Source organism: Tachyglossus aculeatus, chromosome 16, assembly GCF_015852505.1.
Source record: "Tachyglossus aculeatus isolate mTacAcu1 chromosome 16, mTacAcu1.pri, whole genome shotgun sequence".
Taxonomy (NCBI): domain Eukaryota; kingdom Metazoa; phylum Chordata; class Mammalia; order Monotremata; family Tachyglossidae; genus Tachyglossus; species Tachyglossus aculeatus.
Window position 1 is genome coordinate 24404121 of NC_052081.1, and position 26943 is coordinate 24431063.

Consider the following 26943-nt stretch of genomic DNA (forward strand, 5'->3'; position numbering starts at 1 on the left):
CAGCCCCACATCATTTAGGAAAATATCCTTATACTCTCCTGTTTTTCCCATCCATGATCTTCTTTTATGTCTTTGTCCCCACTGGATGCTCCTATTAGGTGGGGATAGCAATAATACTATGATATTGTACTTTCCCACGTGCTTAGTACATGCTCTGCACGCACTAAGTGCTCAATAAATGCCATCGACCGATTGTTTTGTGTTTTTTTTTTTTTTAAGGATAAGGAGATCCATGAGAGAGGTGGCATGGGTGCAAGTTTGGGCTGCAGAGGAGGGAGTAAAGTGAGATGAAATAAGGAAACGCAACCACTCATGGTACAATCACATTTTCCGGGAAGGTAACCGAGTGGTACCGTGCCTGCATAATTGTTTGTAAGGCAGTTTGGGGAATAATGTGCATTTCATTCCGTAGAGCACGCAGCAGGAAGAAACCAAATTCATCACAGCTTTCTGCAGATCAGTCACATTTTTAATCATAAATGAATTTACATCTTCAAATACATTTAGGAAAGTGATTCTGTGAAGTAATTTAGGAAGATCATCCGTTCGACTTGAAACGGAGTTACCAGTAATTCCAAACACATTTGGGTACTGCGAGTTTCATTTTTTTTCTTATGGAAGAGTGATGCTGATTTAAAGCAACTGGAATATGACTCTATGAATATTACATTTCTCCACAATCATCTTTTTCTAAGTAGCAATACCAGCGCATTGGGAAATGAATTGAGTTAGAATAATCAAAAGCGAATGAGGAATGTCAAAAGAAATTCTGCAAACCGTTTTGATGGGCATTCCATTAACATATCAATGCACAACAGATATTTTCTTTTAAAATATACCTCTTGGTGTCAAAGGCGTGCGTCTAATTCGGTCTAATTTGGGTGATTAAACTGTTAAATACAGCATTCAGTGCAAAAGAGAAAACAGATATGTAGAGATGACAAAGAAATGATTTTTAAAGGGATGGTTTTTTAAACGAAATTATTTTGATGCCCCAAGAAAACATTTCATAAATAGGAAAAGAAAAAAAGACAACTTCAAAAGTGCTTCTGGTGTTCAAAGTGATGAACTGGATTTAAGCTTTCAACACAAAGTTGGCCTTTTGACAAACCTGAGCCTCAGAAAATGTCATTCGAAACAAGAGAATTACAAGGTGAGGATGAAGAAAAAATCACAAGGCTGCTGCGTTTGCAGGACCAAAGCAGTAAAGACCATCTCAGTGGACCGTATTTATTCCCCGGCAATTTTCTCCCGGTAGCGAACTGACAGCATTATAGACGAATACTAAACATCCAGAGCACCAAGGTGAAATCCCCGTTCCATATGTCGCTTTGCCTTTCAAAAATCCCACACTCCCTTTAATCTCTCAGGTGCCAGAAACTATGCTTTGTCTTTTAAATTTTTTTTTTAAAAAAGCACTGGAAACAGGGATTTTTTTCTGTATCCCGAAGCAAGATATAAATCTCCACCCCCTTCCCCGCTCCCAAAGCTTGAGGGTCTATATCAAGAGAAGTACCCCGTAAAGCACGTGTTTCTGAAAAGTGTTAAATGCTCATGTCCTCCACGTATACCTAGAAAGAAGGGACAACGTGTGCACTTGAAACTGCATGAAAACAAAACATGATTGGAAACTCAATAATCTGTGAGATATGGCCTGCTAACAGCCAGATCGACTTATCCCTTGATCCCTCACTGATGGGAATGTGGGATTTTTACGGTCTCCATTAACACCCTGTCATTCCACTGTCCTCCTTGGGCCTCTCCAGCTCAGTCAATAACTCTTTCCCAGCCGCTCCTGCTTTCAAGGCAAAAAGAGCAGCCCCCTGCTTAAAACCCAACACCTTCAGACTCCGGGCATAATCTGCATAGATAACGTGGATCAGTTTATGTAAAGAAACATTAAGGAAAAGACACATGAATGGTAAATGACGTCGTCGTCCAATCCCTACAACCTACCCGGTTGTGATGTCTGCTTCTTTGGATGGCTGAAAACAGCTGTTTCACATTTGAAAAAATCTCTTATAGGGGGTCCAATTCAAAAGAGGGATAAACCGCCCCAAAAAGCAAAAAACAGGCCCGAGCTAGGGAAAAATCGAGTTGAGATTCTGAGACGGACTTTACAGTTGAGTGAGCTGTGCGTGTGAAAATGATCGCGAATCTACGTACGCAGCCCAGTGCTGCGGTCTAGACTGTAAGTGGGCAGGCCACTTGCCTACTAACTCCGTTATACTGTACTCTCCCAAGAGCTTAGTACAGAGGAGGCACTCAATAGATACCACTGATTGAAAGGGGTCTGCGGAAGACTTAAGACAGAGTGTGGGCAGAAAATGATCTACCGATCTGGGGAGACCCTACTGGCTGCTTTTCCACGACGGGCTATCGAGGTGTCCGATCTACTAAGTGCCTGGGAGTCCTGAACCTATTCTAGAATACTCATTTAGCTCCTGAAGCAGTTTCATCGGTGTCACCTGAGACCCATGTTCAACATCAAAAGGCAGGAGACAATGACCTTCAGCAAGCTAATGCAACACAATCATCTCACCAGCTCAGAGAAGCAACGCTAACAGTTCGCACAGGTCGTCAAGGGCAGGGACGGTGCTTTTTTGGTTTATCGGCTGCGCCTTAACACAATGCTACCTCCCAGCAGACGCTGCTGTGGATGGTGACGGAGTGAGTCCCGACACCCGATTAGAGACCTAAAAATCTGACCATATTTGTGGCAGAAGTTGAAATTCTAGGACTAGAGAGGAACCTGGGCTATGAATAGCTCTGCAGTTGCCAAAAACCAGGTATTGAAGAACTAAAGCCTCTGTTGACACTATTTCCCCATTTTCTTCTCTCCAATTTCTTATGACGTGCAAACTTGGGGCTGTACATATTTATTACTCTATTTATTTTACTTGTACATATTTATTCTGTTTATTTCATTCTGTTCGTATGGTTTGTTTTGTTCTGTCTTCTAGACTGTGAGCCCACTGTTGGGCTGGGACCGTCTCTATATGTTGCCGACTTGTACATCCCAAGCGCTTAGTACAGTGCTCTGCACACAGTAAGCGCTCAATAAATACGATTGAATGAATTAATGAATCCCCCGGGCCTGGAATGCCCTCCCTCTGCCCCTCCGCCAAGCTAGCTCTCTTCCTCCCTTCAAGGCCCTGCTGAGAGCTCACCTCCTCCAGGAGGCCTTCCCAGACTGAGCCCCTTCCTTCCTCTCCCCCTCGCCCCCCTCTCCATCCCCCCATCTTACCTCCTTCCCTTCCCCACAGCACCTGTATATATGTATATATGGTTGTACATATTTATTACTCTATCTATTTATTTATTTATTTATTTTACTTGTACATTTCTATCCTATTTATTTTATTTTGTTGGTATGTTTGGTTCTGTTCTCTGTCTCCCCCTTTTAGACTGTGAGCCCACTGTTGGGTAGGGACTGTCTCTATGTGTTGCCAATTTGTACTTCCCAAGCGCTTAGTACAGTGCTCTGCACATAGTAAGCGCTCAATAAATACAATTGATTGATTGATTGAATGAATGAATATGAAGGAATTTCTCTGGAGCAATCCATGCGATTCCATTAATCGTGACAGCCTGGAGTGCCCTTGTCGTTTTTCTTTTCGTTCTCTTGTTTCAACTATTTAATATTTTCCTTGTCTTACATTCTTAACCTGTTGTTTTTTATCGTTTTCTAGAACCTGGAGCATGATAAACAATACCGCCACCCTCTTGGAGAGTGTGACCCTGGAATCCTCGGTCCTTCGGTTTTCACCTTTCTCTTCCCGAATCTCAACGCTTCATCCCCCCGTCTAGTATTCGCGCCTGTATCCTCTCCTGACGCCCTTGACGCTTCTTACCTTAGCACCCTCCCACCCTTAACCAGACAGAGCAAGTCAGGTAGCTATGGGGTGTGCATTTCTTGAAAACAATACAGTTCCTCCTCTCGAGGACAGAACCCAAGACAATCATCTCTATTCTGCTTAGACCGTACGTTCGGATACGCGCCCGCCCTCCTGGTTTGGAAAAAGGATATTCGTGTCTTCGTTTTCCTCAATTGTCCCATACTTCAGGCAGGCTTCGACAAATAAAGCGGCTCTATCAAAATACCTCATGCTGTCAAAAAGAAAAATAAAGGAATCTTGGCATGAGGACGCGCATCTTGACTTTAGGCCATTTGGATAGCATCATCACACCTGTGGGTACGGAGGCTAACATGAATTAATCCTGTGATTCCACGTTCGACTCTAAGTGAGTCACTACTGTTGCTGTTTTTTCAAATCAAAATATTTATGCTATTGCTAAGTAAGCCGGGAGCGCTAATCTCCTGCACCCAGATGACCCAATTAATACTTAAAATGGCCTTCTGTCTTCAGGGCTTCACAGGCAAGAGAACACGGGATATTTCTCTTCTGCTTCAACCAACTGATGTGGAGGTCTCTGGTTCACACACATCAGGAAATGGGCCATTCTAAAATCTTGTCTAATTTACCATTCCCCTCCTTCCCCCTAATCCCCTTTCTGGGCACGACTCTCCCGGCCAGCTAATTATTTGTGGCCTGAAGCATACTTTTATTTATGCGCCCGGGGAGGAGGGAATCAAGTCTTGTTAAAGCCAAGGTGGTGGCTCTAAGCCCATCCCTCCAAAATAGAATGATCCTATGGGATTTACTAATTACAAATCCGCATCGAAGGGATCAATCTTCTCCAGGGTCTTCGGCAGTTTATCTAGGATTTCCAGTATCTAGCGGAATGGAGACCTGAAAATGCCAAGGTTATCCTTTCTTCCGTTTGAAACTACAGTACATCACTGGCTCTCCTCCAGCTTCAGACACCTCCACAGCCCTTCGCCAACGCTGACGTGATTTAAATTGATTCTTTAATGTCCTGGAGGTCGGGTCATCCAGCTTGGAGGCAATTAATATCTTTAAGGGTCTACCTTCCGGGTCCTTCGGCATTCTTGCCAATTAGGCCGTGCACTATTTTGGACTTTCCCCCCCTCCTCATTCACCGGTAGCGGACGTAAGCCAGAACCGGCTTGGAATTCAGGTCTGGTATACGAAAGGAATCCGGGATGAGTGTTCCGGGTTGGTACGGCTGGTAGGGATGGATCCCTTTCCCCCCGGGATTTTGGCCTGGAGAGAGGCTGGGCTGATCGACCCCACCCCCAGACCCCTGGCTCTTGGATGGCCCCTTTAGACCGTACGTTCCTTGTGGGCAGGGAACGCATTCATTCATTCAATCCTATTTATTGAGTGCTTACTGTGTGCACAGCACCGTACTAAGCGCTCGGGAGAGTACAACAGAACAATAAACAGACACGCTCCGGGACCACACCGAGCTTACAGTCTAGGGGGGAGACGGACATTAAATACGAATCAATAAATTACGTCTAATCAATGGATAAAAACATGTCTACCAACACTGCTGAACTGTACTCACAAAGACGCTTAGTGCAGTGCTAGACATCTAGTAAATCCTCAATAAATACCACTGAGGAGGAGGAGGAGGAAGTGAGGGAGGAAGAGGAGGGCCGGCAGCTGCAGCCCTGCCTCTCCCATTTCGCCCCGCCTGGCTTAGGCTGAGTCCCTTCTAGACTGTGAGCCCACTGTTGGGTAGGGACCATCTCTATATGTTGCCAACTTGTACTTCCCAAGCGCGTAGTACAGTGCTCTGCACACAGTAAGCGCTCAATAAATACGACTGATTGATTGATTGATTGCCTGGCTGGCTGGAGTCCCCTCAACTTCGGGGTAATGGGGGTCGGCGCTGATCCAACACAACGGAAAACCCTAGATTTTTAGCAGGGAAATAGAACGGAGACTGCCGAAAGCCGTATCTGCGGCCCGTTGAAGCGTCTCAACCGTTTACCTGTGGAGCATCTCCGCCACTCTCAAGAAACAGCCCAGGGACAGCAGGACAAGGATGGCCTTTGACTTCTGGTTGACTTGTGGAGAGCAGAGGTGATCAACCCATCGTTTCAAAACGTCCGCACATTCCTCTGAATTCAAACGTACCTGAGGAGAAGACCCGCAACACCAGACTTTCCAGAATCAAGACATTTAGCCACACCCGATTTTAAAAACGCAACTCAATTTTTTTCCCCCCAACAACAGTCACGATAACGGTATTTATTAAGCACTTTATTACGTACTACGTGATGGGGCAGATACAACACAATCAAGTCGGTAACGGTCCCTGCCCGACGTGGGACCCAAGGGGAGGGAGAACAGGTACTGAATCCCCATTTTCAAGGTGAGGAAGCCGAGGCACAGAGCAGTCAAGTGACTCGCCCAGGGTCCCACAGCCAGGCCGTGTGGATTTCAACCCAGGTCCTCCGACTCCCGGTCCCCTGCTCTTTCCTCTAGGCCACTGTACTCCGTGAGGTGGTTCGCGAGTTAATGGCTGAAATTACGAGCGTGGCTTTGAAAGAACGCACCGAGAGTTGGAGGGAAGGAGTTAGCAAAATAAGAAAAAAAACCCATAACATCCTGAGGGCATCCCTAGCCAGCCCCAAGGGCCAAGAAACGCAGAACCGTACACGTCCATCCACCCGCGCCGTTCAGGTGAAAATTCTGCTTCTGTATGGAGCGGTAATTCGAGGCTGAACGACCTACCTTGGCAAGCCACGCGGCACGATTCCATTCGCCGTACGTCTGCAAGTACCGACAGGCATCGGCAGCTTTATCTATCAGGCAGAGCAACTGAACTCCCTCTGAAAAATGAAATGAAAGCCACCCAAGATAAACTCCCAGGAAAATGAAAACATTTGATTCGCTCCCTCTGGATGAACCGAAGATTTAGGGGAAAAATTCGAGTGTAACTTTGCCATGTCCCAAGTACTTCATCCATCATTAGGGAAGTATTTTCGCTAACCGGCTGAAGAGGAACACGACTAACACCGGCTTATGGGTTCTACAAGACTGCACAATCAGCAGGAGTCTGCCTGCCATCTAGAGATTATAAAGACTTAGGGCTGGAATTCAAAATGGATCGTGACCGGTTCTCCACTTTCAAATAAGGGCCCAACTATATTGACGGTGTAAATTTACGTTATTGGGATTTTTTTCGTAACGAGAGACTACAAGAGCTTCAGAGAGAGTCTATCTTGGGCAAAGAGGGAGCTGCCGTCAGAGGCTTTCCTTCATCAAACCATCGATACATCTTCCTCCGCAAAAGCACACCCGTACGCGATATTTACCTGCCAATTTGCCATTGGCTATCATATTGGTGGCTACCAGCTTAATGGTGCTCTGGGAAGGACCAGAGGAGGTGACTGTCGTGACTAAGCAGGCCTTCAGGGAGTCGCAGTAATAATGCTGGTTCTCAGGACTCGTCTCCAGCAGCAGCTGCACCGCTCTGTCAGTCTGCTAAGAAAGAATGATGTTACTGAAGTGAAGACACTTTTTATTATTATTTTACTGTTCACACCAATGAAATAATAATGATAGTTATGGTATTCGTTAAGCGCTTCACTGTGCTAAGCACCGGGGTGGACCCAAGCAATCAGGTTGGACACAGTCCCTCTCCCACATGGGTCTCAATCCCCGTTTGACCGATGGGGTAACTGAGGCTCAGAGAAGCGGAGTGACTTGTCCAAGGTCACACAGCAGACAAGCAGGGGAGCCAGCACTAGAACCCATGACTTTCTGAATCCCAGACTCAGGCTCTAACCATTACACCATGCTGCTTCCACTCTCGCCCCCCTCCATTCACAATCCCGCTTCAGGAACACTGTCTGATTACCACCCCCACCCTAGGAAAAGTCGGCTTTTCCCCACCACTCTAAAAATACTGTACACAGCCTGACTCTGGCCCCTAGAATCACAGTTTGATTCCCAAGGTCCCCGCTATATTTTTCCAGCAAGTGCGTTTGATTATTCAAAACTCAGAAAATCTCAGTATTGAAGTCTATGCCACCCCACCCCAAACCCCTCAAAATCTTTTCTTTCACCCCTAAAGATGGAGTGATTACTGCATTACGCATGAGCTACGAATGTCTGAATATCACCACTGAAACTTTGGTTCCTGCTTTTTCACAGGGTGATGAGTTGGTAAATTTCCTTTGTGCTTCGAATGTGTGAGCCTCAAAAGCCCGCCACACACAAACCCCATTTCTCCCCCAAAGTGAACGGAGACGACAAGCGACGGCAGAACACCCACCCATTACCTGGCCCAAGAGGAGGAGCTGGTCGGCACATTTCCGCGTATGGTCATAGGTTGACCTCTTCCCCTCTTGCAAATTTACCCTTTCCAACTGAAATTTCTACGGCCGAAAAGAAAAAGAATCGTAGAAATGAGACCGCCGCGTCGGTAAGGCAACTGTAGATGGAATCGTGGCTGAGGGCGGTGAGGTACGTGTTAAAAATCTTTCATTATAAACTGCCTTAATTTATGACATTCATCAGGGTGATCTCATCGTTACTAGTCACGCGATACTGCTACTGCATACAGAGCTCTACCATGGGGCGCAATGTCGGCCCCCTGCCCTCAAGCAGTTTATAATCTAACGTTCATAAACACGGCAATCGTCATTATCGACTGCACACATTCTTAAAGCAGAAATGTACATAGCTGAAGCTAAAAAACATCACCTGGCAATTCCTTAAATCAGGATTTCGAGAACCCAAACTAGAGCCTCCATCTGTAACTACTCCTGAGGAATTTACATCTCTTGTGCGCACATTCCTGTACCACTTATGTGTGCGTGTGGGAGTACGCGTGGGATTTATGTCTCTATGAACACAGACCTATGCCATTTTACGTGCGCCTGTGGGAGAACATATAGCATTCCTCACCGACAGGGCTGCTCGTAATACAGGAAGGCAATCCACAGGGATGAAGTTTTCTGGTTCTTCAAGAAACTGCTTGCTTGACAGTTTCCCAGATCTAGCAACTCACGACCTAGGTATTTAAGATCACATTTCTGGAGTCTTTTAGAGGCAAACTTACCTGGAAGTAAGAATTTTCACACAGAATGTCGTAACATATATCTAGAGGGTCGGCCAATTTCTCCTGAGGTGTAACGACATCATCTGTAGCTTTCGTGCTCGGCGGTCTTTCCTGGGATAAGCTGTGCAAATAGTGGGCGGCGACGGTCCAGAAATGCAGTTCCGACTCATCTCCAAACAGCCTGAGAGGTCAAAGGCAAAGTCGAGAGGAGACGAACGATGATATTCGCCAACTTTCTCAGGGAACTGCTGACCCTGAATCCCCCCTCTTGTCCCGCAGCTAACATCCCTTGACTCCACGGGCTGCCTTGAGGTCACCAAGGCTCAAGGGATCCCAGGGTGGGCAAGATGGACCGCCGTTTGTTCCGCCAAAAGGATGCGCATATCGGCATTCCCAGGGAGGGCTTGGAGGGACGTCCTCTGGGACACGGATCTGAGCGGAATGGCACGATCCCTACTCAGGGTGAGGTTAACTGTGAAGTCTTCTCCTTACGGGCTTGAGCCAAAAATTGATTTTTCTTCTGCAAAAGAACCCACGGATTTGGTCCTCTCAGTTGGAAAAATTTTAGCTCTGGATTGACTGAACTACTAGCTGATTTCTCTTGTCACTGACCTGTGTGGGGAGATATCCTCCTCATCATCTGCATTTATTCCACGTCTATGTTTCTGAAGCACTTTGCTAAAATAATAATAATAATACTGGCGGCATTTGTTAAGCGCTATGAGCCAGGCACTGTACTAAGCGCTGGGGTGGATACAAGCAAATCAAGTTCTTGGGAGAGGGCAACAGTTCACATGATCACTACCTTCTATCAGCCTACAATACTGAAAGTGAAACCGGATTTATTTCTTTCTAGTGACTGGACCAAAGCCGGTTCTGATACTATCACTACACTATCTTTTTCTGTATCTTTTCTATTAAAAGAAGGGGGTAAGGCCCAACAATGAAGGCTCCTACAGGAGACCACCCACTTGGAGTCTTCGAAAACAGGTTTTTATCGATTTGGATTCTAACAGCTGTGCTGAAATAGCACCATCAAGGAAAAAGGGAGCTGACTTTGGTTTACCTTGCGACGAGGAGGCACCGCTGTAAGATGGTAAATTCCGGATCGAGTAAAAGTCTTTTGATGTCACTGTAGAAAAAAAGACAGATCAGCCTAAGGCAGGAGTTTTATTCATTCACCGTCACATTTATTGAGCGCTTACTGTGCACGTAGCACTGTACTAAGCACTTGGGAGAGTACAACACACATTCTCTGCCCACAATGAGCTTACGGTCTAGAGATGGGGAGGCAAACGTTCATAGAAATAAATTACAGAGATGCAGGTATGGGTTTTACAGTGATGCAGAATAAAGCACGTATAAATAATATCGCCCAGTTCATCAGTGGTATTTTTTGTGCACTTACTGGATGCAGAGCACTGTACTAAGCACTTGAGAGAGTACAATACAACAGAGTTGGCAGGCGGGTGCCCCGGACAAATTGAGTGAAACTGTGCACATGAGGAAAACTGTGCCACGGCATATTTGCAAGTACCTATAAATGTGACTTCCTCAATTCACGTGATTTAAGAGTTCACATTAGGCATATAAATTGCTCTTTGAGTGATAGGACATTTTAGATCACCACAAGATATACTGATGATCTACCATTTGCTATCTGCAAAAGTCACAGTTAAAAAGCGTGTGAGTCTAAACTTGAATGTTATAGTACTTTAATAAATAGCAGTAATAATAATGTAATAATAATGCCATTTATTAGGTGTTTACTGGGTGCGGAGGGAAAAATACACAGGTGCTCCTTCAGAGTGCTCCTAATTTAAAAACTTGATTCAACTCCTTATTTTGACATTTATCATGGATGTACTTGGCTGCAGTCAATTTAGGATTTTTGAAGGGCAGAGTTTCTGTCTGAAATCCCTTGGCATATTGGGGAGGAAAGATCTTTAACTCACGTTACGTGTTTTTGTAATATATTTTCAAGGTAAGAAAAACGCAAGTGCCTGAAAAGAGAGTCTTTCCATCTTTTTCATGTCATTATGTCATAAAGACAGAAACAATTTCTGGTTAGTAATAACCACAAGAAAGTAACGAAGGTTTGGAAAGCTAAACTATTAAAGAACTGAGTAAGGTTGAGCTCTGACCCTATTAGTGATCACAGAGAAGCAGAGTGGCCTAGTGGAAAGAGCACAGGCCGAAGAGTCAGGAAACTTGAGTTCTAATCCTGCCTGCGCTACTTGCCCGCTGTGTGATCTTGGGTGAGTCACTTAACTTCTCCGTGCCTCAGTTTCCTCATCTGCAGAATGGGGATTCCGTACCTGTTGCGCCTCGAACTTTGACTGTGAACCTCACGTGGAACCCGATGATCTTGTATCTACCCCAGCGCTTTGTACAATGCTTGGCGCGCACTACACGCTTGACAAATACTTCAGTTATGATTATCACCCTCATCATTATATAATTTGCTATGTTTCAAGTCCTGTACCTTTCAATTGCAAAGACATCTACAACGTTTACGAAACTAGAGAAGGGGAAACACGAAGAAAGCGATTAAGTGTCTTGCTGATCTGATATCTGTGACCCAAATAAAGCCTTCTCCTGGAACTGGCTTAACGAGACAGATGTAGTTTATGGGCGTAAGTTCCATTTTCAACTTGAAATATGCACTCAAGCATATTAATGTCATCATTCTAGACTGTGAGCCCGTTATTGGGTAGGGAGCGTCTCTCTACGCTACCGATTTGTACTTCCCAAGCGCTTAGTACAGTGCTCTGCACATAGTAAGCGCTCAATACGACAATGAATGAGTGAACAAGGAGAAAAACAGACATACCCAAGAACTAATGGGACTGAGATCACACAATAATCCAGTCATTTACTGAAGGCAAGAGGAACATCAAGGCCCTACTGAGAGCTCACCTCCTCCAGGAGGCCTTCCCAGACTGAGCCCTTTCCTTCCTCTCCCCCTCGTCCCCCTCTCCATCCCCCCCATCTCACCTCCTTCCCTTCCCCACAGCACCTGCATATATGTATATATGTTTGTACGTATTTATTATTCTATTTATTTTACTTGTACATATCTATTCTATTTATTTTATTTTGTTAGTATGTTTGGTTTTGTTCTCTGTCTCCCCCTTTTAGACTGTGAGCCCACTGCTGGGTAGGGACTGTCTCTGTATGTTGCCAACTTGTACTTCCCAAGCGCTTGGTACAGTGCTCTGCACACAGTAAGCGCTCAATAAATACAACTGATGATGATGATCTGTGATTCCCAAGACATATCTCCTGCACAAATACAATACAATAATAATAACAGTGGTATTCGATAAGCGTTGACTATATGCCATGCACTGTACTAAGCGCTGGGGTGAATAAAAGCAAATCGGGTCCCTGTCCCACATGGGGCTCACAGGCTCAATCCCCATTTTACTGATGAGGTCACTGAGGCCCAGAGAAGTGAAGCGACTTTAGCCGAGTTCATAAAACTCCGAGTTAATGGACTTTATCCGAGTTCATGGAAGTGGTTTAGCCAGACAGATGTGGGAAAGTCATGCGGCCTAGTGGAAAAGTCAGTTTAACTTCTCTAGGCCTCAGTTTCCTCGGTTGTAAAATGGAGACTTCATACCTATTCTCTCCCAGACTGCGAGCCCCACAGTGTGCACGGACTCTGTCCAACCTGATTACCTTATAGTCATCCTACGGCTAACTACAGTACGCAGCACATGGTAGGCGCTCCATTAATACCACAGTTATTAATTAATCAGAATTTTGGCCACTCCAGCATACCCCATTTTCCCAGCATTTCAGATTACACAACTTTCACTGTAATCAATCGACTGAATTTAGTGAGCACTTACTATGTGCAGAGCACTGTACTATGCACTTGGGAGAGCACAAAACAACAGAATTAGTGGATATGTTCCCTGCCCAAAATGAGCTTACGGTCTATATTGAAGATACTTAGTGCTGAATCTTCAAAACCCTCAACTGACGACAATTCCTTTACATCAATACAGAAACTAAACGGCTATGGCTTCCAAAAGGAAAAGCTGTCACCGAACTAAATATAGATAAAGGACACATTCCGGCACATGCGATTTTCCACACTGAAGTTGACCGAGAGAGACTCGGTACTTTGCATAATTGCTTTCTCACATTAATTTCTTCAATGTTTATAAAGAATACTTACTTGGACAATGAATTTAACTGCTCTTGAAGCATGTGTGTTGTATCTTCATTCTCTGGATAGGCACTGTGTAGAAAACAGTTTGAGTTAATACACTTTAGCTTTAACACACACTCCTTTAATTGTTAGAGTACTCTTTTCCCTTCTTCATCGCTTATGAATTTGGATCTGCACTCCTTAATAATTTGATAGTCACCCCACCCTGAGGCCCACAGCATTTCCGTACAATGTCCTTACAGTCTGCCCTTTCTCCTTTCTGCAATCTATGTCTGTCTCTCCGTCCAGCCTATAAACTCTTCGTGGGTGGGGATTGTGTCTATTGTATTTTCCAACCACCCGGTACAGTACTCTGCACATGGTAAGTGCTCAATAAATACTATGGATTCACTGACTGTAATCCATTGATATGAAAATAACCTCAGATTCTCTTAATCTCTTGATGAAAACCCATCTGAATTCTCTGAATATATACATATATATATATATATATATATATATATATATATATATATGTGGTTATATATATATCCCAGAATTTGTAAGATTGAGTCTTTCTCTGACTAGATGGATTTTTATGTTGGGAAAGACCAGTTTCTCAGCTCTTGTTTTCGTAGATGTCCCATTCTCTACCTAAAATTTCCCCCACGGTCTTCAAGATTTCTCGACTCTAACACCCCAGCTATCAGCATTCATTCATTCATTCAGTCGCATTTATTAAGCACTTACTGTGTGCGGAGCACTGTACTAAGCGCTTGGGATATATATTCTGGTTATACATATAACCAGATTTCAACTGGAACTTCGGCTCTCTCCTGGCGCCTTTCCTGGGAAGATGGGATGATACGGTGTGATTCCATCACACAAAACCAACTACATCACTCATCAGGGAAGAAGCGTGGCTTAGTGGAAACAGCCCGGGCTTGGGAGTCAGAGGTCGTGGGTTCTAATCCCGTCTCCCGCCCCTTGTCTGCTGTGTGACCTTGGGCAAGTCGCTTAACTGCTCTGGGCCTCAGTTACCTCATCTGTTAAATGGGGATTAAAAAGGAGAGCCCTCCCGCCGGACAACCTGATTACCCTGAATCTACCCCAGCGCTTAGAAAAGTGCTTGGCACACAGTAAGCGCTCAACAAATACTATAATAATAATAATAATAGTAATAACAATAATATAATGAAATACATAATAATAACATTATTATTATATAATAATATATTAAATAATATAATATAATATAATAATAGCAATAATTTGACCTAAGTCCTCAGCTTAATAGGGTAGGAAGACACGATCCCTGCCTTCAAGAAGCTCGGAGTATATTACAATACAGTACATTGCCTCCAGGTTGCGTTATTTAAGGTCCCAAGGAAAAATTACTTTAAAACCAACCAAATCAGGCCTCATAAAGTCAAAACTCTCTTTCCCACCAGAAAACCTCCCTCCTTCTCCAGATGGATTACATCTGTGACCAGCAGCCCAGACCAATCATTCCAGCTCTGGCAAAAAGAAGCCATCCAAGCTGGAAAAAGCAAGCCTTCTTGGGTTTTTTTTTTTCCCGATGGCACTTCTCCCGCCAACAATTAACACGGGAAGGTGAATCCTTCCTTCCTGGAATCCCACAGGGCCAGAAAAAAAAGCTGCATCGCTCTCGTCCCCGAATTAAAACAGAATCTCACCAAACCGAGTTTTACACTTTAGCAAACTCTCGATTGCAGACCGACCCAAAGTGTAAAGCTCAGTTTGGTGAGATTCTGTTTTAATTCAGGGATGAGAGTGATGCAACTTGTTCTTCCCAAGCGCTTAGTACAGTGCTTCGCACACAGTAAGTGCTTAATAAATACGACTGAATGAATGAATGAATGCTGATAGCTGGGGTGTTAGCTGGCCAGAGTCGAGAAATCTTGAAGACCGTGGGGGAAATTTTAGGTAGAGAATAGGACATCTATGAAAACAAAAGCTGAAAAACTGGTCTTTCCCAACATAAAAATCCATCTAGTCAGAGAAAGACCCAATCTTACAAATTCTGGGAGTCGCGTTCTCTTTGAAATCAATGGGCTCTGCATAAGGGGATACACAAAATCCCACCTTCTGACATCGTGGTGCGAAAGAAAATTTTTCTTCAGCTGCCCTAGGCGTAAACCCGCCCCTCAGGAGATTACGGGTTAAAGTGAAATCATCTACAAAAATATTTAAAAACTATACATTTTGCCGCATGTTTTATTTGCCTGCCTGATTTGGGAGGTCCTGAAGACGCACGGGTCCATCCCTCACTACCAAATATGTATTTGATGGCTCAAGAACGGGTTTTGAATGGTGGGTACATAACAGTGGGCAGGTGTTTGAAATCCGGTGATATAATCGCAGCTACTTAAATCACAATATGCCCACGGTCTGGTTTTCAGGAGATTCACTCTGATTTCTTTTTGACCCTGGCTATGTTGACTAGTAGTGGTTCTGTTCCCTAAAATTTTAACAACACACCTAAAGGATCTTTGCAGACCCAACAAAGAGAAGTAAGTTCAGACTGAACAAACTTACGCATCTACGATGTCCAGAGAATATTTCCCATTCCACGGCTGGTGCAACAGGAACGCTTTTAAGGCAAAGGAGGCCTTGGGAACCAGCAGATATGGACACCACACCGGCTCTGAAAGACAAAAGAGCGAGAGAGAACGTAACTCCCAAGTGTAAATCTCACAGTCTATTCGGATATGTCTCCAAGTTGTTGCCAACTTGGACTTCCCAAGCGCTTAGTACGGTGCTCTGCACACAGTAAGCGCTCAATAAATATGACTGAATGAATGAATGAATGAATGAAACGAAAACGAAATGGCGGCCAGGCCACCGTCTAAATCTGTTGATAAATGGACAGCTGTGCAAAACACCCATTGGCAGGTAGTTGAAAGCAGATATTTCTAAGAATCATACTGACATAAACTTTGCAATCCATAAACTTTGGTTTCTTTGTTTTCCAATAATGAAGATGGCATCCTTCTGATCCATCATGAAAACGTGGGTGCAACTATTGTATCGTGAAAAGTACCTTCCTCTCCCCTTGAAGGGCCTTCTTTACACCTGCGAGAAATCTGTCACAACCAACACCGCTGACACCTTGAGTTGACATATTTACGAATATTTTAGACAACGCCCCCGTGTCTTGCACCATTTAAAGCATTCGAAAAGTAACGTTACGCTGGTTCGGATGCTACTGAGGCCAGCTTTCTAGCAGTCGTGCTTTTAAAGGTCCTTAGAAGCGTTATTTCCGAGTTAGACAAGTAGTTTCAATGGCTATGAATCCCACCATCACATACGAGGGCATAAAAAAGGCAAGTCACAGAAATGCAAAAAGTTAGTAATCAGGATGAGAACACAAGGACTCCTGAAGGTGCATTCCCTCCTCGTAACTTTGGACTATCTTTTCTGGGGGTGAGAGAACAAGCCCGGTTATTTTTCATATACGTGAAAAGCATTCAGCCCTTGAGTAATAGATATTGCTTGGCTTTGAAGCACTTAATCACCCTGCCCCCTCCTACCTCACCTCACTACTCTCCTACTATTCATTCATTCATTCAATTGTATTTATTGAGCGCTTACTGTGTGCAGAGCACTGTACTAAGCGCTTGGAAAGTAGAATACGGCACCCCAGCCCACACACTTCGTTCCTTCAATGCTAACTTTTCACTATACCTCCATCTCCTCTACCACGCCGCCAACCTCTCGCTCACATCCTACCTCTGGCCTGGAATGCCCTCCCTCCTCATATTAGACAGATAATTAATCTCCCCCACTTTGAAACCATACTGAAGGCACATCTCCTCCAAGAAGTCTTCCCTGACTAAGCCCTCCTCTCTTCTTCCACTCCCTTCTGTGCCTCTTACTTGCTCCTTCGTTCATCCTCCCTCCCAACCCCTCAGCACATACATAGCTGTAATTTATCTATTTATTTATTTGTATTAAAGTCTATCTGCCCCTCTAGACTATGAGCTCACTGCGGGCAGGAATGTGCCTGCTTGTTGTTATACTGCACTTAGTGCTCAATAAATACGATTGAATGAATGACCAAATATCCCAGCTACACTCAGCAGTGTGCATCTTTCACCCCTGATGATGTGTTAACATCCCAGTGGAGTTGGTATCATCATCATCATCAATCGTATTTATTGAGCGCTTACTGGGTGCAGAGCACTGTACTAAGCGCTTAGGAAGTACAAATTGGCAACATATAGAGACAGTCCCTACCCAACAGTGGGCTCACAGTCTAAAAGGGGGAGACAAAACCAAACATACGAACAAAATAAAATAAATATGGTATGGAAGGGAACGGAGAAGGGAGGCAAAAAGATGAGACAGAGAGAGAGAAAGAGAGGGATAGCGAGCGCACGCAAAAGCAAACTCCGCTATTGAAGAGTATTGTTGTTGCTGAGACTTTTAACCCTGTGTGTGGCCAAAGACGGGTCCTCCCCTTACCCCCCAACAAAAAGATGTGCACTTATAAACAGTTGTACACACATACAAACTTTGTGTAGCCCCTTGCCTGATTGGGAAAGGCAGAGCGGTCCAATTATACGATTGTTGAGTCACCAAGAGTGTTGCCACCAAAGGATTAATATGGGATGTCGGCATATATAAAATTTTACTCTTGGATAGGTATGAGAGAAGAAAGAGAAAAGGACTGGCAGTTCGAAAAAGCGTAGCCATTTTCGGTGAAAAATAAGAGGGCAGCAGACTCCAGCAGTAAATAGGGCAGTTCCTAGCACTGACATATGGAAGGATATTTTTATTTTAATTACTAGGTTCTTATAGACCTAATAATATAATAATAATAATAATAATTATGGCATTTATTAAGCACTTACTATGTGCCAAGCACTGTTCTAAGCGCTGGGGGGATACAAGGTCACGAGGTTGTCCCACGTGGGGCTCACAGTCTTCATCCCCATTTTCCAGATGAGGGAACTGAGGCCCAGAGAAGTGAAGTGACTTGCCCAAAGTCACACAGCTGACAGGTGGCGGAGCCGGGATTTGAACCCATGGCCCCTGACTGCAAAGCCCGGGCTCTTTTCCACTGAGCCATGCTGCTTCTCCATACTTTGTGTAGCCCCTTGCCTGACTGGGAAAGGCACAGCAGTCAAATTATATGATTGTTGAGTCACCAAGAGTGTTGCAACCAACATGCTGATACTCTACGGAAGAAGCAGCGTGGCTCCGTGGAAAGAGCCCGGGCTTGGTCGTCAGAGGTCGGGGGTTCTAATCCCGGCTCCGCCACTCGGCTGCTGTGTGACCCTGGGCAAGTCACTTAACTTCTCTGTGCCTCTGTTGCCTCATCTGTAAAATGGGGATTAAGACTGAGCCCCACGTGGGCTCTCCCGGTGCTTAGAACAGTGCTTGGCACATAGTAAGCGCTTAACAAATACTATTATTATTATTATTAAGAATGAAGAACTGGCTCCATATTTTCCATTATTCATTCATTCATCCAATCATATTTATTGAGCGCTTACTGTGTGCAGAGCACTGTACTAAGCGCTTGGGAGGAACAAGTTGGTGACACAGAGACGGTCCATACCCCACAACAGGCTGTGGCTATCTGCACCAACATCCTAGAAATCAACATCATCACACATTTTTTTTTTAGATCGAGGTATCCCAAACGTCTGTAAAGCTGAATAAAAGTTCTAGAAAAGAAATGCTTCTTAGAAAAGAAAATGAGATTTCTCAGAAGCAAAATATTGTTGACAGTCCAGTGAGGAGAGAGAAAAATGGGAGGGATAATGACCCACGCGCACAAAAAAAATCAACACAAGGACATTTTCCTTTCTGCGTAGCGGAGACTGATTATCAAGAAACCAGAAGTGGTGATAGTTCATTCATTTGTTCAATAATAATGATTAATGCCTACTGTGCATAGAACGTATAGTAGGAGCTTGGGAAAGTATAATATCTTAAAAATGCAGTCATTGCAGGAGAAGAATTTACAATCCTAGGGTGACCCAAGCACCCAATCAAGGGGAGAGGACGGCAGACATCACTTTGTATACTTTTATTCATTCAATAGTATTTATTGAGCGCTTCCTATGTGCAGAGCACTGTGCTAAGCGCTTGGAAAGTACAATTTAACAACAGCTAGAGACAAGCCCTACCCAACATCGGGCTCACAGTCTAGAAGGGGGAGACAGACAGCAAAACAAAACAAGTGGACAGGCATCAATAGCATCGAATTATAAACTGAATTATAGATATATGTACATCAGTAATAAAATAATAGAATAATAAATATGTACTAATATACTCAAGTGCTGTGGGGCGGGAAAGGGGGTAGAGCAGAGGGAGGGAGTAGGAGGGATGGGGAGGAGGAGGAGGAGCGGAGGAAAGGGGGGCTCAGTCTGGGAAGGCCTCCATAGGGGGTGAGCTATGGGAATATATAGAGGGAACAGGAGGAAAAGAGATCAATCAATCAAGCAATTGTATTTATTGAGCGCTTACTGTGTGCAGAGCACTGTACTAAGCACTTGGGAAGTACAAGTTGGCAACATATAGAGACAGTCCCTACCCAACAGTGGGCTCACAGTCTAAAAGGGGGAGACAGAGAACAAAACCAAACATACTAACAAAATAAAATAAATAGGATAGATATGTACAAGTAAAATAGAGTAATAACTGATAATAGAAAAAGTAGGACATATTTTAAAAAATGAACGGAGTATAGAACCACACACATCTATCGGCCTGTCTACCAACCAAGACGGTAGAAATTTATTGAGAAACGCCTGGAGATGATGTGATTTCTGGAAGGCTTTCAAGATGGGGAGAGATACAGTCTGGTCAATTTGGACCGGGAGGTAATTCTTGATAAAGGAGGAGATGTGTCCAATGGATCAGAGATAGGAGAACTGAGAGAGATTTGAAGGTGAGAGGGGAAAACTGTAGCCACTGGAAATTTTGAAGGAGGAGGGCAGAGAGTTTTATAAAGATATTCAGGGCAGCAGCGTGTAGAAGAGAGTACGACGGGAAAAGTCTAAGGGAGGATGAGCAGGTTGAAGTCTAATTAGGAGATAATATGAGCTTGAATTAGATTGGAAGCTTAAAGATTTAGAGGAAAGGGAGGACCCGGGAAAATGCAACGGAGGAAAACCAGCAGGATTTTGCAACAGGCTGTGAGATTAAAAATTACCTCCTCCAGGAGGCCTTCCCAGACTGAGCCCCTTCCTTCCTCTCCCCCTCGTCCCTCTCTCCATCCCCCCATCTTACCTCCTTCCCTTCCCCACAGCACCTGTATATATGTATGTACATATTTTTTTACTCTATTTATTTATTTTATTTGTACATATCTATTCATTTTATTTTGTTAGTATGTTTGGTTCTGTTCTCTGTCTCCCCCTTTTAGACTCTGAGCCCACTGTTGGGTAGGGACTGTGTATGTTGCCAATTTGTACTTCCCAGGCGCTTAGTACAGTGCTCTGCACATAGTAAGCGCTCAATAAATACGATTGATGATGATGATGATGATGATATGTTGCCAATTTGTACTTCCCAAGCACTCAATAAATACGATTGATTGATTGATTGTGAGATTAAAAAGCCAGAAGAGTCAAAAATGACATCAACGTTGGGAACTACTGGATCGGAGAGGCCCATGGTGTTGATGGAAATATCGGGAGGAAGAAGGGGCTTGGGAGGGAAGAAAATTTTCGTTTTAGCCACGTTGACTTCAACGCGCTGGCAGGATATTCACGTGGCGATGTCCTGGGAGCAAGAGAAAGCGCGGGGCTGCCGAGGTAGACTTTGGAGGCATCCGTGCGGAGGTGACAGCCAAGCCATGTGAGCGGATTCGCTCCCTGAGAGAGTCAACGGTGTAGAGTGAGGGACTGATTGTCCCGTGAAACTGGCAGGCATGTGACAGTTTGGGGATACAGCATGGCGGAGCGGGAAGAACCCGGGCCTGGGGTCATGGGTTCTGTTCCCCCGTTCTGCCGGGTGACCTTGGACAAGTCACTTAACTTCTCCGGGCCTCGGTTACCGCAACTGTAACATGGGGATGGAGTCTGTGAGCTCCACACGGGGCAGGGATGGTGTCCAACCCAATTTGCTTGTATCCACCCCAGCGCTTAGTACAGTGCCTGGCACGCTGTAAGCACTGAACGAATACCATTATTATTATTATTATTATTATTATTATTATTATTATGTCTATCCTGCTACGGCACCAGGAATTCTTCGGCCAAACATCCAAGCCCCCTCCAAGTGCTCACTGATGAGGTATCGGGAAGCAGCGTGGCTCAGTGGAAGGAGCCCGGGCTTTGGAGTCAGAGGTCATGGGTTCAAATCCCGGCTCCGCCACTTGTCAGCTGGGTGACTTTGGGCAAGCCACTTCACCTCTCTGGGCCTCAGCTGCCTCATCTGGAAAATGGGGATGAAGACCGTGAGCCCCCCGTGGGACAACCTGATCACCTTGTAACCTCCCCAGCGCTTAGAACAGTGCTTTGCACATAGTAAGAGCTTAACAAATGCCATTATTATTATTATTATTGCTTATTTATTTAGGACTTATTACTGCCTGGAACAGAACAAACTTTCCCCCCGCATCCAAACCATCTGACCTTATTGTCACCTCGAGATCCCCAGCAGCCCGCATTCCTGCGGGAATGTTTTCCAGTTTGAGCACCTCAGAATTACTTAGATAAATCACTACCACTCCCCTGTAACTTAAAGTTGCAGCCCCCCAGAAAGGTACGGGAATCATTCAGCGCTTAGTCAAGTCAAGCTTAGTCAAGTGCTTAGTACAGTGCTCTGCACGCAGTAAGCGCTCAATAAATACGGTTGATTCAGGGCTCCGTTAGCTAGCCCTGTTTGAAGTCCCTCCGTAGTGTAGTTCCAATAATAATAATAATAATGATGGCATTTATTAAGTGCTTACTATGTGCAAAGCACTGTTCTAAGCACTGGGGAGGTTACAAGGTGATGAGGTTGTCCCACGGCGGGGTTCACAGTCTTAATCCCCATTTTACAGATGAGGTAACTGAGGCCCAGAGAAGTGAAGTGACTTGCCCAAAGTCACACAGCTGACAGTTGGCGGAGCTGCGATTTGAACCCATGACCTCTGACTCCAAAGCCCGGGCTCTTTCCACTGCGCCACGCTGCTTCTCCATGTGGATGTGAGTGTCCAGACTACAAGGCACAGAGGTTTTCCTATTTTACATCATGATTAAAGTGATACAAAGTATTTTGATTAAGTTAGAAAAAGCGGTTCCGGTATTGCAGTGAAATCAGAAAGGGTAATTAGATTTGAACAAGTTTATAATGCAAAGCAAAGCAGGGCTAGCTGGTGGAACACAATTATTCTCAGGCCTTTCAAGGGGGCTGCAGCTTTAAATTACAGGGCGGTGGTAGGGATTTATCTAAGTAATTTTGAATGTGGGCTGCTGGGGACCTCGAGGTGACAACAGGGCATAAAACAAGATCAAACTATGAAACACAAAGCCGTATTTGGCTCTGCGAAGCCGGAATGAGAGATCCCACATCTTTGGGAGCTAATTACAGCTGGATCTTTCCAGCTCCAGTGAGTTCCTCGGATCCTCCGGCCCTGCTGCGACGCTGATCCAAGCACTTACCCTCGGCCTCCTCGCTAACCTCCTGTCTCTCCCCATTCCAGTCCACATTTCACTCAATCAATCGTATTTGAGCGCTTACTGTGTGCAGAGCACTGTACTAAGCGCCTGGGAAGTCCAAGTTGGCAACATCTAGAGATGCTCCCTACCCAACAGTGGGCTCACAGTCTAGAAGGGGGAGACAGAGAACAAAACCAAACGTATTAACAAGATAAAATAAATAGAATAGATATGTACAAGTAAAATAAATAGAGTAACAAATACGTACAAACATATATACAGGTTCTGCGGGGAAGGGAAGGAGGTAATAATAATAATAATAATAATGGTGGCATTTATTAAGCGCTTACTATGTGCAAAGCACTGTTCTAAGTGCTGGGGGGTTACAAGGTGATCAGGAGTTGTCCCACGGGGGGGCTCACAGTCTTCACCCCCATTTTACAGATGAGAGAACTGAGGCCCAGAGAAGTTAAGTGACTTGCCCAAAGTCACACAGCTGACAGTTGGTGGAGTTGGTGGAGGTAAGGTGGGGCCAGATCATTTTTCTCAAAACAAAAAGTTCAGTCCACAACTCCACACTCAACTCCCTCTCCCGTCGCTCAGCTGGTTGAGTGGAGGACGGTAGTGGTATATTTTTAGACATCCTCAGGTCGCTGGTTCAATTCTGGCTCAAAAGACCCTACTTTTCCCTTCTAGACTGCGAGCCCGCTGTAAGTGAGCGCAGTAAGCGCTCAATAAATACGATTGATTCAGGGCTCCGTTAGCCAGCCCTGTTTGAAGTCCCTCCGTAGTGTAGTTCCAATGTGGATGCGAGCGTCCAGACTACAAGGCACGGAGGTTTTCCTGTTTTACATCATGATTAAAGTGATAAAAAAGTATTCTGATAAAGTTAGAAAAAGCGGTTCAGGTATTGCAGTGAAATCATAAACGGCAATTGGAGCCGTTGGGACCGTCTCTATATGTTGCCAACTTGGACTTCCCAAGCGCTTAGTACAGTGCTCTGCACATAGTAAGCGCTCAATAAATACGACTGAATGAATGGAGGAATGAAGGAATCTAAGCACTTGGATCCGTATCCTTTAGCCATCTGGTATTCAGTCCACCATCGCCTGTTGGGCCTTACGCGTATATCCATAAATAATTTATTTATATTAACTTCTGCCCCTCCCCTTTAGAATGTAAACTCGCTGTGGGCAGAGCACCTGTTTACCGACTCTTCCGCATAATACTCTCCCAAGCGCTTAATACAGTGCTCTGAACACCGTAAGCACTCAATAAATACCACCGGTTGATTTTAGAAGAAAGCTTCCTTTGGGACGATGCTTCAAATGAGGAGCAGCGTGGCTAAGTTGCTAGAGCACAGGCTTGGGAGTCAGAAGGTCACGGCTTCTAATCCCTGCTCTGCCGCTTGTCTCCTGTGTGACCTTGGCCAAGTCACTTCCCTTCTCTATGCCTCAGTCACCTCATCTGTAAAATGGGGAGAAAGACTGCAACTGGCCACTCTGATTACTTATATCTATCCCGGCGCTTAGAATAGCGCTGGACACATAGTAAGCAGTTAACAAATACAATATTATTATTATTATTATGACCTTTCCTCCGCCGATTTGCCTCTGCTATTCTGGCCCTGCCATTCACGGGCTGACTAATGGACCAAAAGAGCATCAGGAGTCAAAACCCACATACAAATCCTGGCTCGATCGATCGGTGGTATTTACTGAGTGCTTCCTGGGTGCAGGGCACTGTACTAAGAGTTTGGGGGGGTACAACAGAGTTGATAGACACATTCCCTGCCCACAATGAGCTCACAGTCGAGAGGCGGGGGAGACAGCATTAATCTGAAAACATACTTTATGGATATGTACAAAGTGCTGTGGCACTGCAATTTGACTGCTTGGTGGCCATAGGCACGCCACTTAAAATATCAAGGCCTTATTCTCCTCCTCAGTAAAATTAGGCTAAAACCTGTTTTTCCTCACTCGGACGAGGAGCCTAGATTGCGTCCACGGTGATTATCTTGCACCGCCCTCAGCACAGTGCTTGGCACATGGTAACAGGACTGCTACTATCACTACTATCATTCAGCTACTCCCTTGGAAATACTCTGAAGGACAGGTGGACTGCAAGCCTAAAATCTTGCAGTTCCCACAATTTGGAGACTATAGTACGCAAATCCACCACTGCAGGGCATCAGGAAGGAGGCCGAGTAGACCCCATTTCCCCTTCTCTGATGTCAATATCAATTCGTTGGGCAAAGCCGGGTTGGGTCTTCCCACGGTCAACGTGCCCATTTTTCCCTGTGAGCAGCGGGGTGTTGTTCGGGGTGGGGATTTTTTAGGAGCGGGGAGTGACGACTTCAAGGGGGCAGGTTTCGAGGAGCTCAAAGCCCAGAGGGAGGCTTCATTTCGAGGCTTTCCAACGCGGATTAGGATCTCTCCGGTCTCCTCAGAGCCGTGGGGTGAGTCTGTGAGTCCAGCTGCAACGGCTGAAAGGACCAGTGCCTTATCACACCTGTGAAATGGGAATCTTTTCCCACTATTTTGGCAGGGGATTGGTTGGTGGATTTAGGCCCTCCACTAAAAGAGATACAGAAATAGGAGTGTGAGCATAAAAGCATCTCGTTGCCTTCCCCCAAAAGTCGGTGCTGCTCTTTTTAATTCTTCATTATATGAGGCAGTTTCTCTGGGTTACCGAAGTATCATGATGAAAATGATAACGACAATAATGTTTATTAAGTGCTTACTCTGTGCCCAACACTACTAAGCACAGAGATAGATGCAATACAGTCAGATCAGACACAGTCCCCGTCCCATACTGGAGCCCATAGCCTAAGTGGGGTGGGGGGAGAACAGACAATCCCCACAGATGAAGAAACTGAGGCAGCGATGTTAAGTGACTTGCCCAAGGTCGCTCAGCAGACAAATGGCAGAGCCGGGATTGGAATCCGGGTCCTCTGTCTCCCAAGCCCACGCTCTTTTCCAGTGGCCGCAATGCTTCTGAGTGCTTAGTATCTGCGCAGACTGCGCAGACTAGACTGCGAGCCCGCTGTCGGGTAGGGCCCGTCTCTATATGTCGCCAACTTGGCCTTCCCAAGCGCTTAGTCCAGTGCTCTGCACACAGTAGGTGCTCAATAAATACGATTGAATGAATGAATGAATGCACAGAGCACCGTACACTAGCACTGTGTTGGAGCCCTGTACCGCTCTGAATGTAATTTTTTGCCCTTTATCACCTTTTAGCTATGCTAGAAAGAGTTGGGTTTTATCTCAATGCAAATTCCATAGAAGTACTTATCTGCTAACAATGATCCTCCCTACGGTTCATTCATTCATTCAATCGTGTTTATTGAGTGCTTACTGTGCGCAGAGCACTGTACTAAGCGCTTGGGAAGTCCAAGTTGGCAACATATAGAGACGGTCCCTACCCAACAGTGGGCTCACAGTCTATTAGAGTGGGCTCACATTTGGTGTTTTTGTTCCCTACAGCTGGTGCTTTTTTTTATTTACCGGCCCCTCCTTCCCCTCCCCACAGCACCTGTATATATGTATATATGTTTGTATGTATTTATTACTCTATTTATTTTGTACATATCTATTCTATTTTATCTTGTTAATAATATGTTCTGTTTTCTTGCCCGTCTCCCCCTTCTAGACTGTGAGCCCGCTGTTGGGTAGGGACCGTCTCTAGATGTTGCCAACTTGGACTTCCCACGCACTCAGTACAGTGCTCTGCACACAGTGAGCGCTCAATAAATACAACTGAATGAATGAACGAATGCATTTTACTGCTTCTATCTAGGAAAGTCTCTAGAGGCGGGGAAGTCGGATCCTCTCCGGGACTGAAGTTCCCTACACCTTGGGCAAGTAACTTCTCTGAGCTTCACTTCCCTCATCTGTAAAATGGGGATTAAGACTGGGAGCCCCACGTGGGACAACCTGATCCCTTTGTATCCCCCCAAGCGCTTAGAACAGTGCTTTGCACATAGTAAGCGCTTAACAAATGCCAACATTATTATTATTATTACACCCTAGTCGATGGCCTTTTAAACTTTGTAGGGGGCAATTTGGAAGCAGAAAGTGTCCCCCTTCCCACCCACCCCGGGGGTGAGGACCACATCTAATTCTCACCTTTGCCTTTTTCCCAGCCTTCAGTACAATGCTCTGCGCACGGTAAGCGGCTTAATAAATACGTCTACTACTGCCTATCAAG

General features: G+C 45.0%; 1 protein-coding gene across 2 annotated transcripts in view; it reads right to left on the bottom strand.

Moving 5' to 3' along the window:
- Positions 1-451: 451 nt before the first annotated feature.
- The window catches only part of WDR11 (WD repeat domain 11), a 141408-nt gene continuing 114916 nt past the window's right edge, over positions 452-26943 (bottom strand). The window contains exons 20-29 of one of the 2 annotated variants that reach the window (XM_038757737.1): positions 15668-15776; positions 13136-13198; positions 10013-10078; positions 8947-9127; positions 8165-8260; positions 7196-7361; positions 6612-6709; positions 5866-6011; positions 4031-4110; positions 452-1888 (exon numbers count right to left, since the gene is read on the bottom strand). In XM_038757737.1, coding sequence (XP_038613665.1) covers positions 1725-1888; positions 4031-4110; positions 5866-6011; positions 6612-6709; positions 7196-7361; positions 8165-8260; positions 8947-9127; positions 10013-10078; positions 13136-13198; positions 15668-15776 — 1169 coding nt within the window. In that variant the 3' untranslated portion in view covers positions 452-1724. Of the gene's footprint in view, positions 1889-4030; positions 4111-5865; positions 6012-6611; positions 6710-7195; positions 7365-8164; positions 8261-8946; positions 9128-10012; positions 10079-13135; positions 13199-15667; positions 15777-26943 lie in introns of both variants that reach the window. The other variant, XM_038757736.1, reaches the window with a different exon arrangement.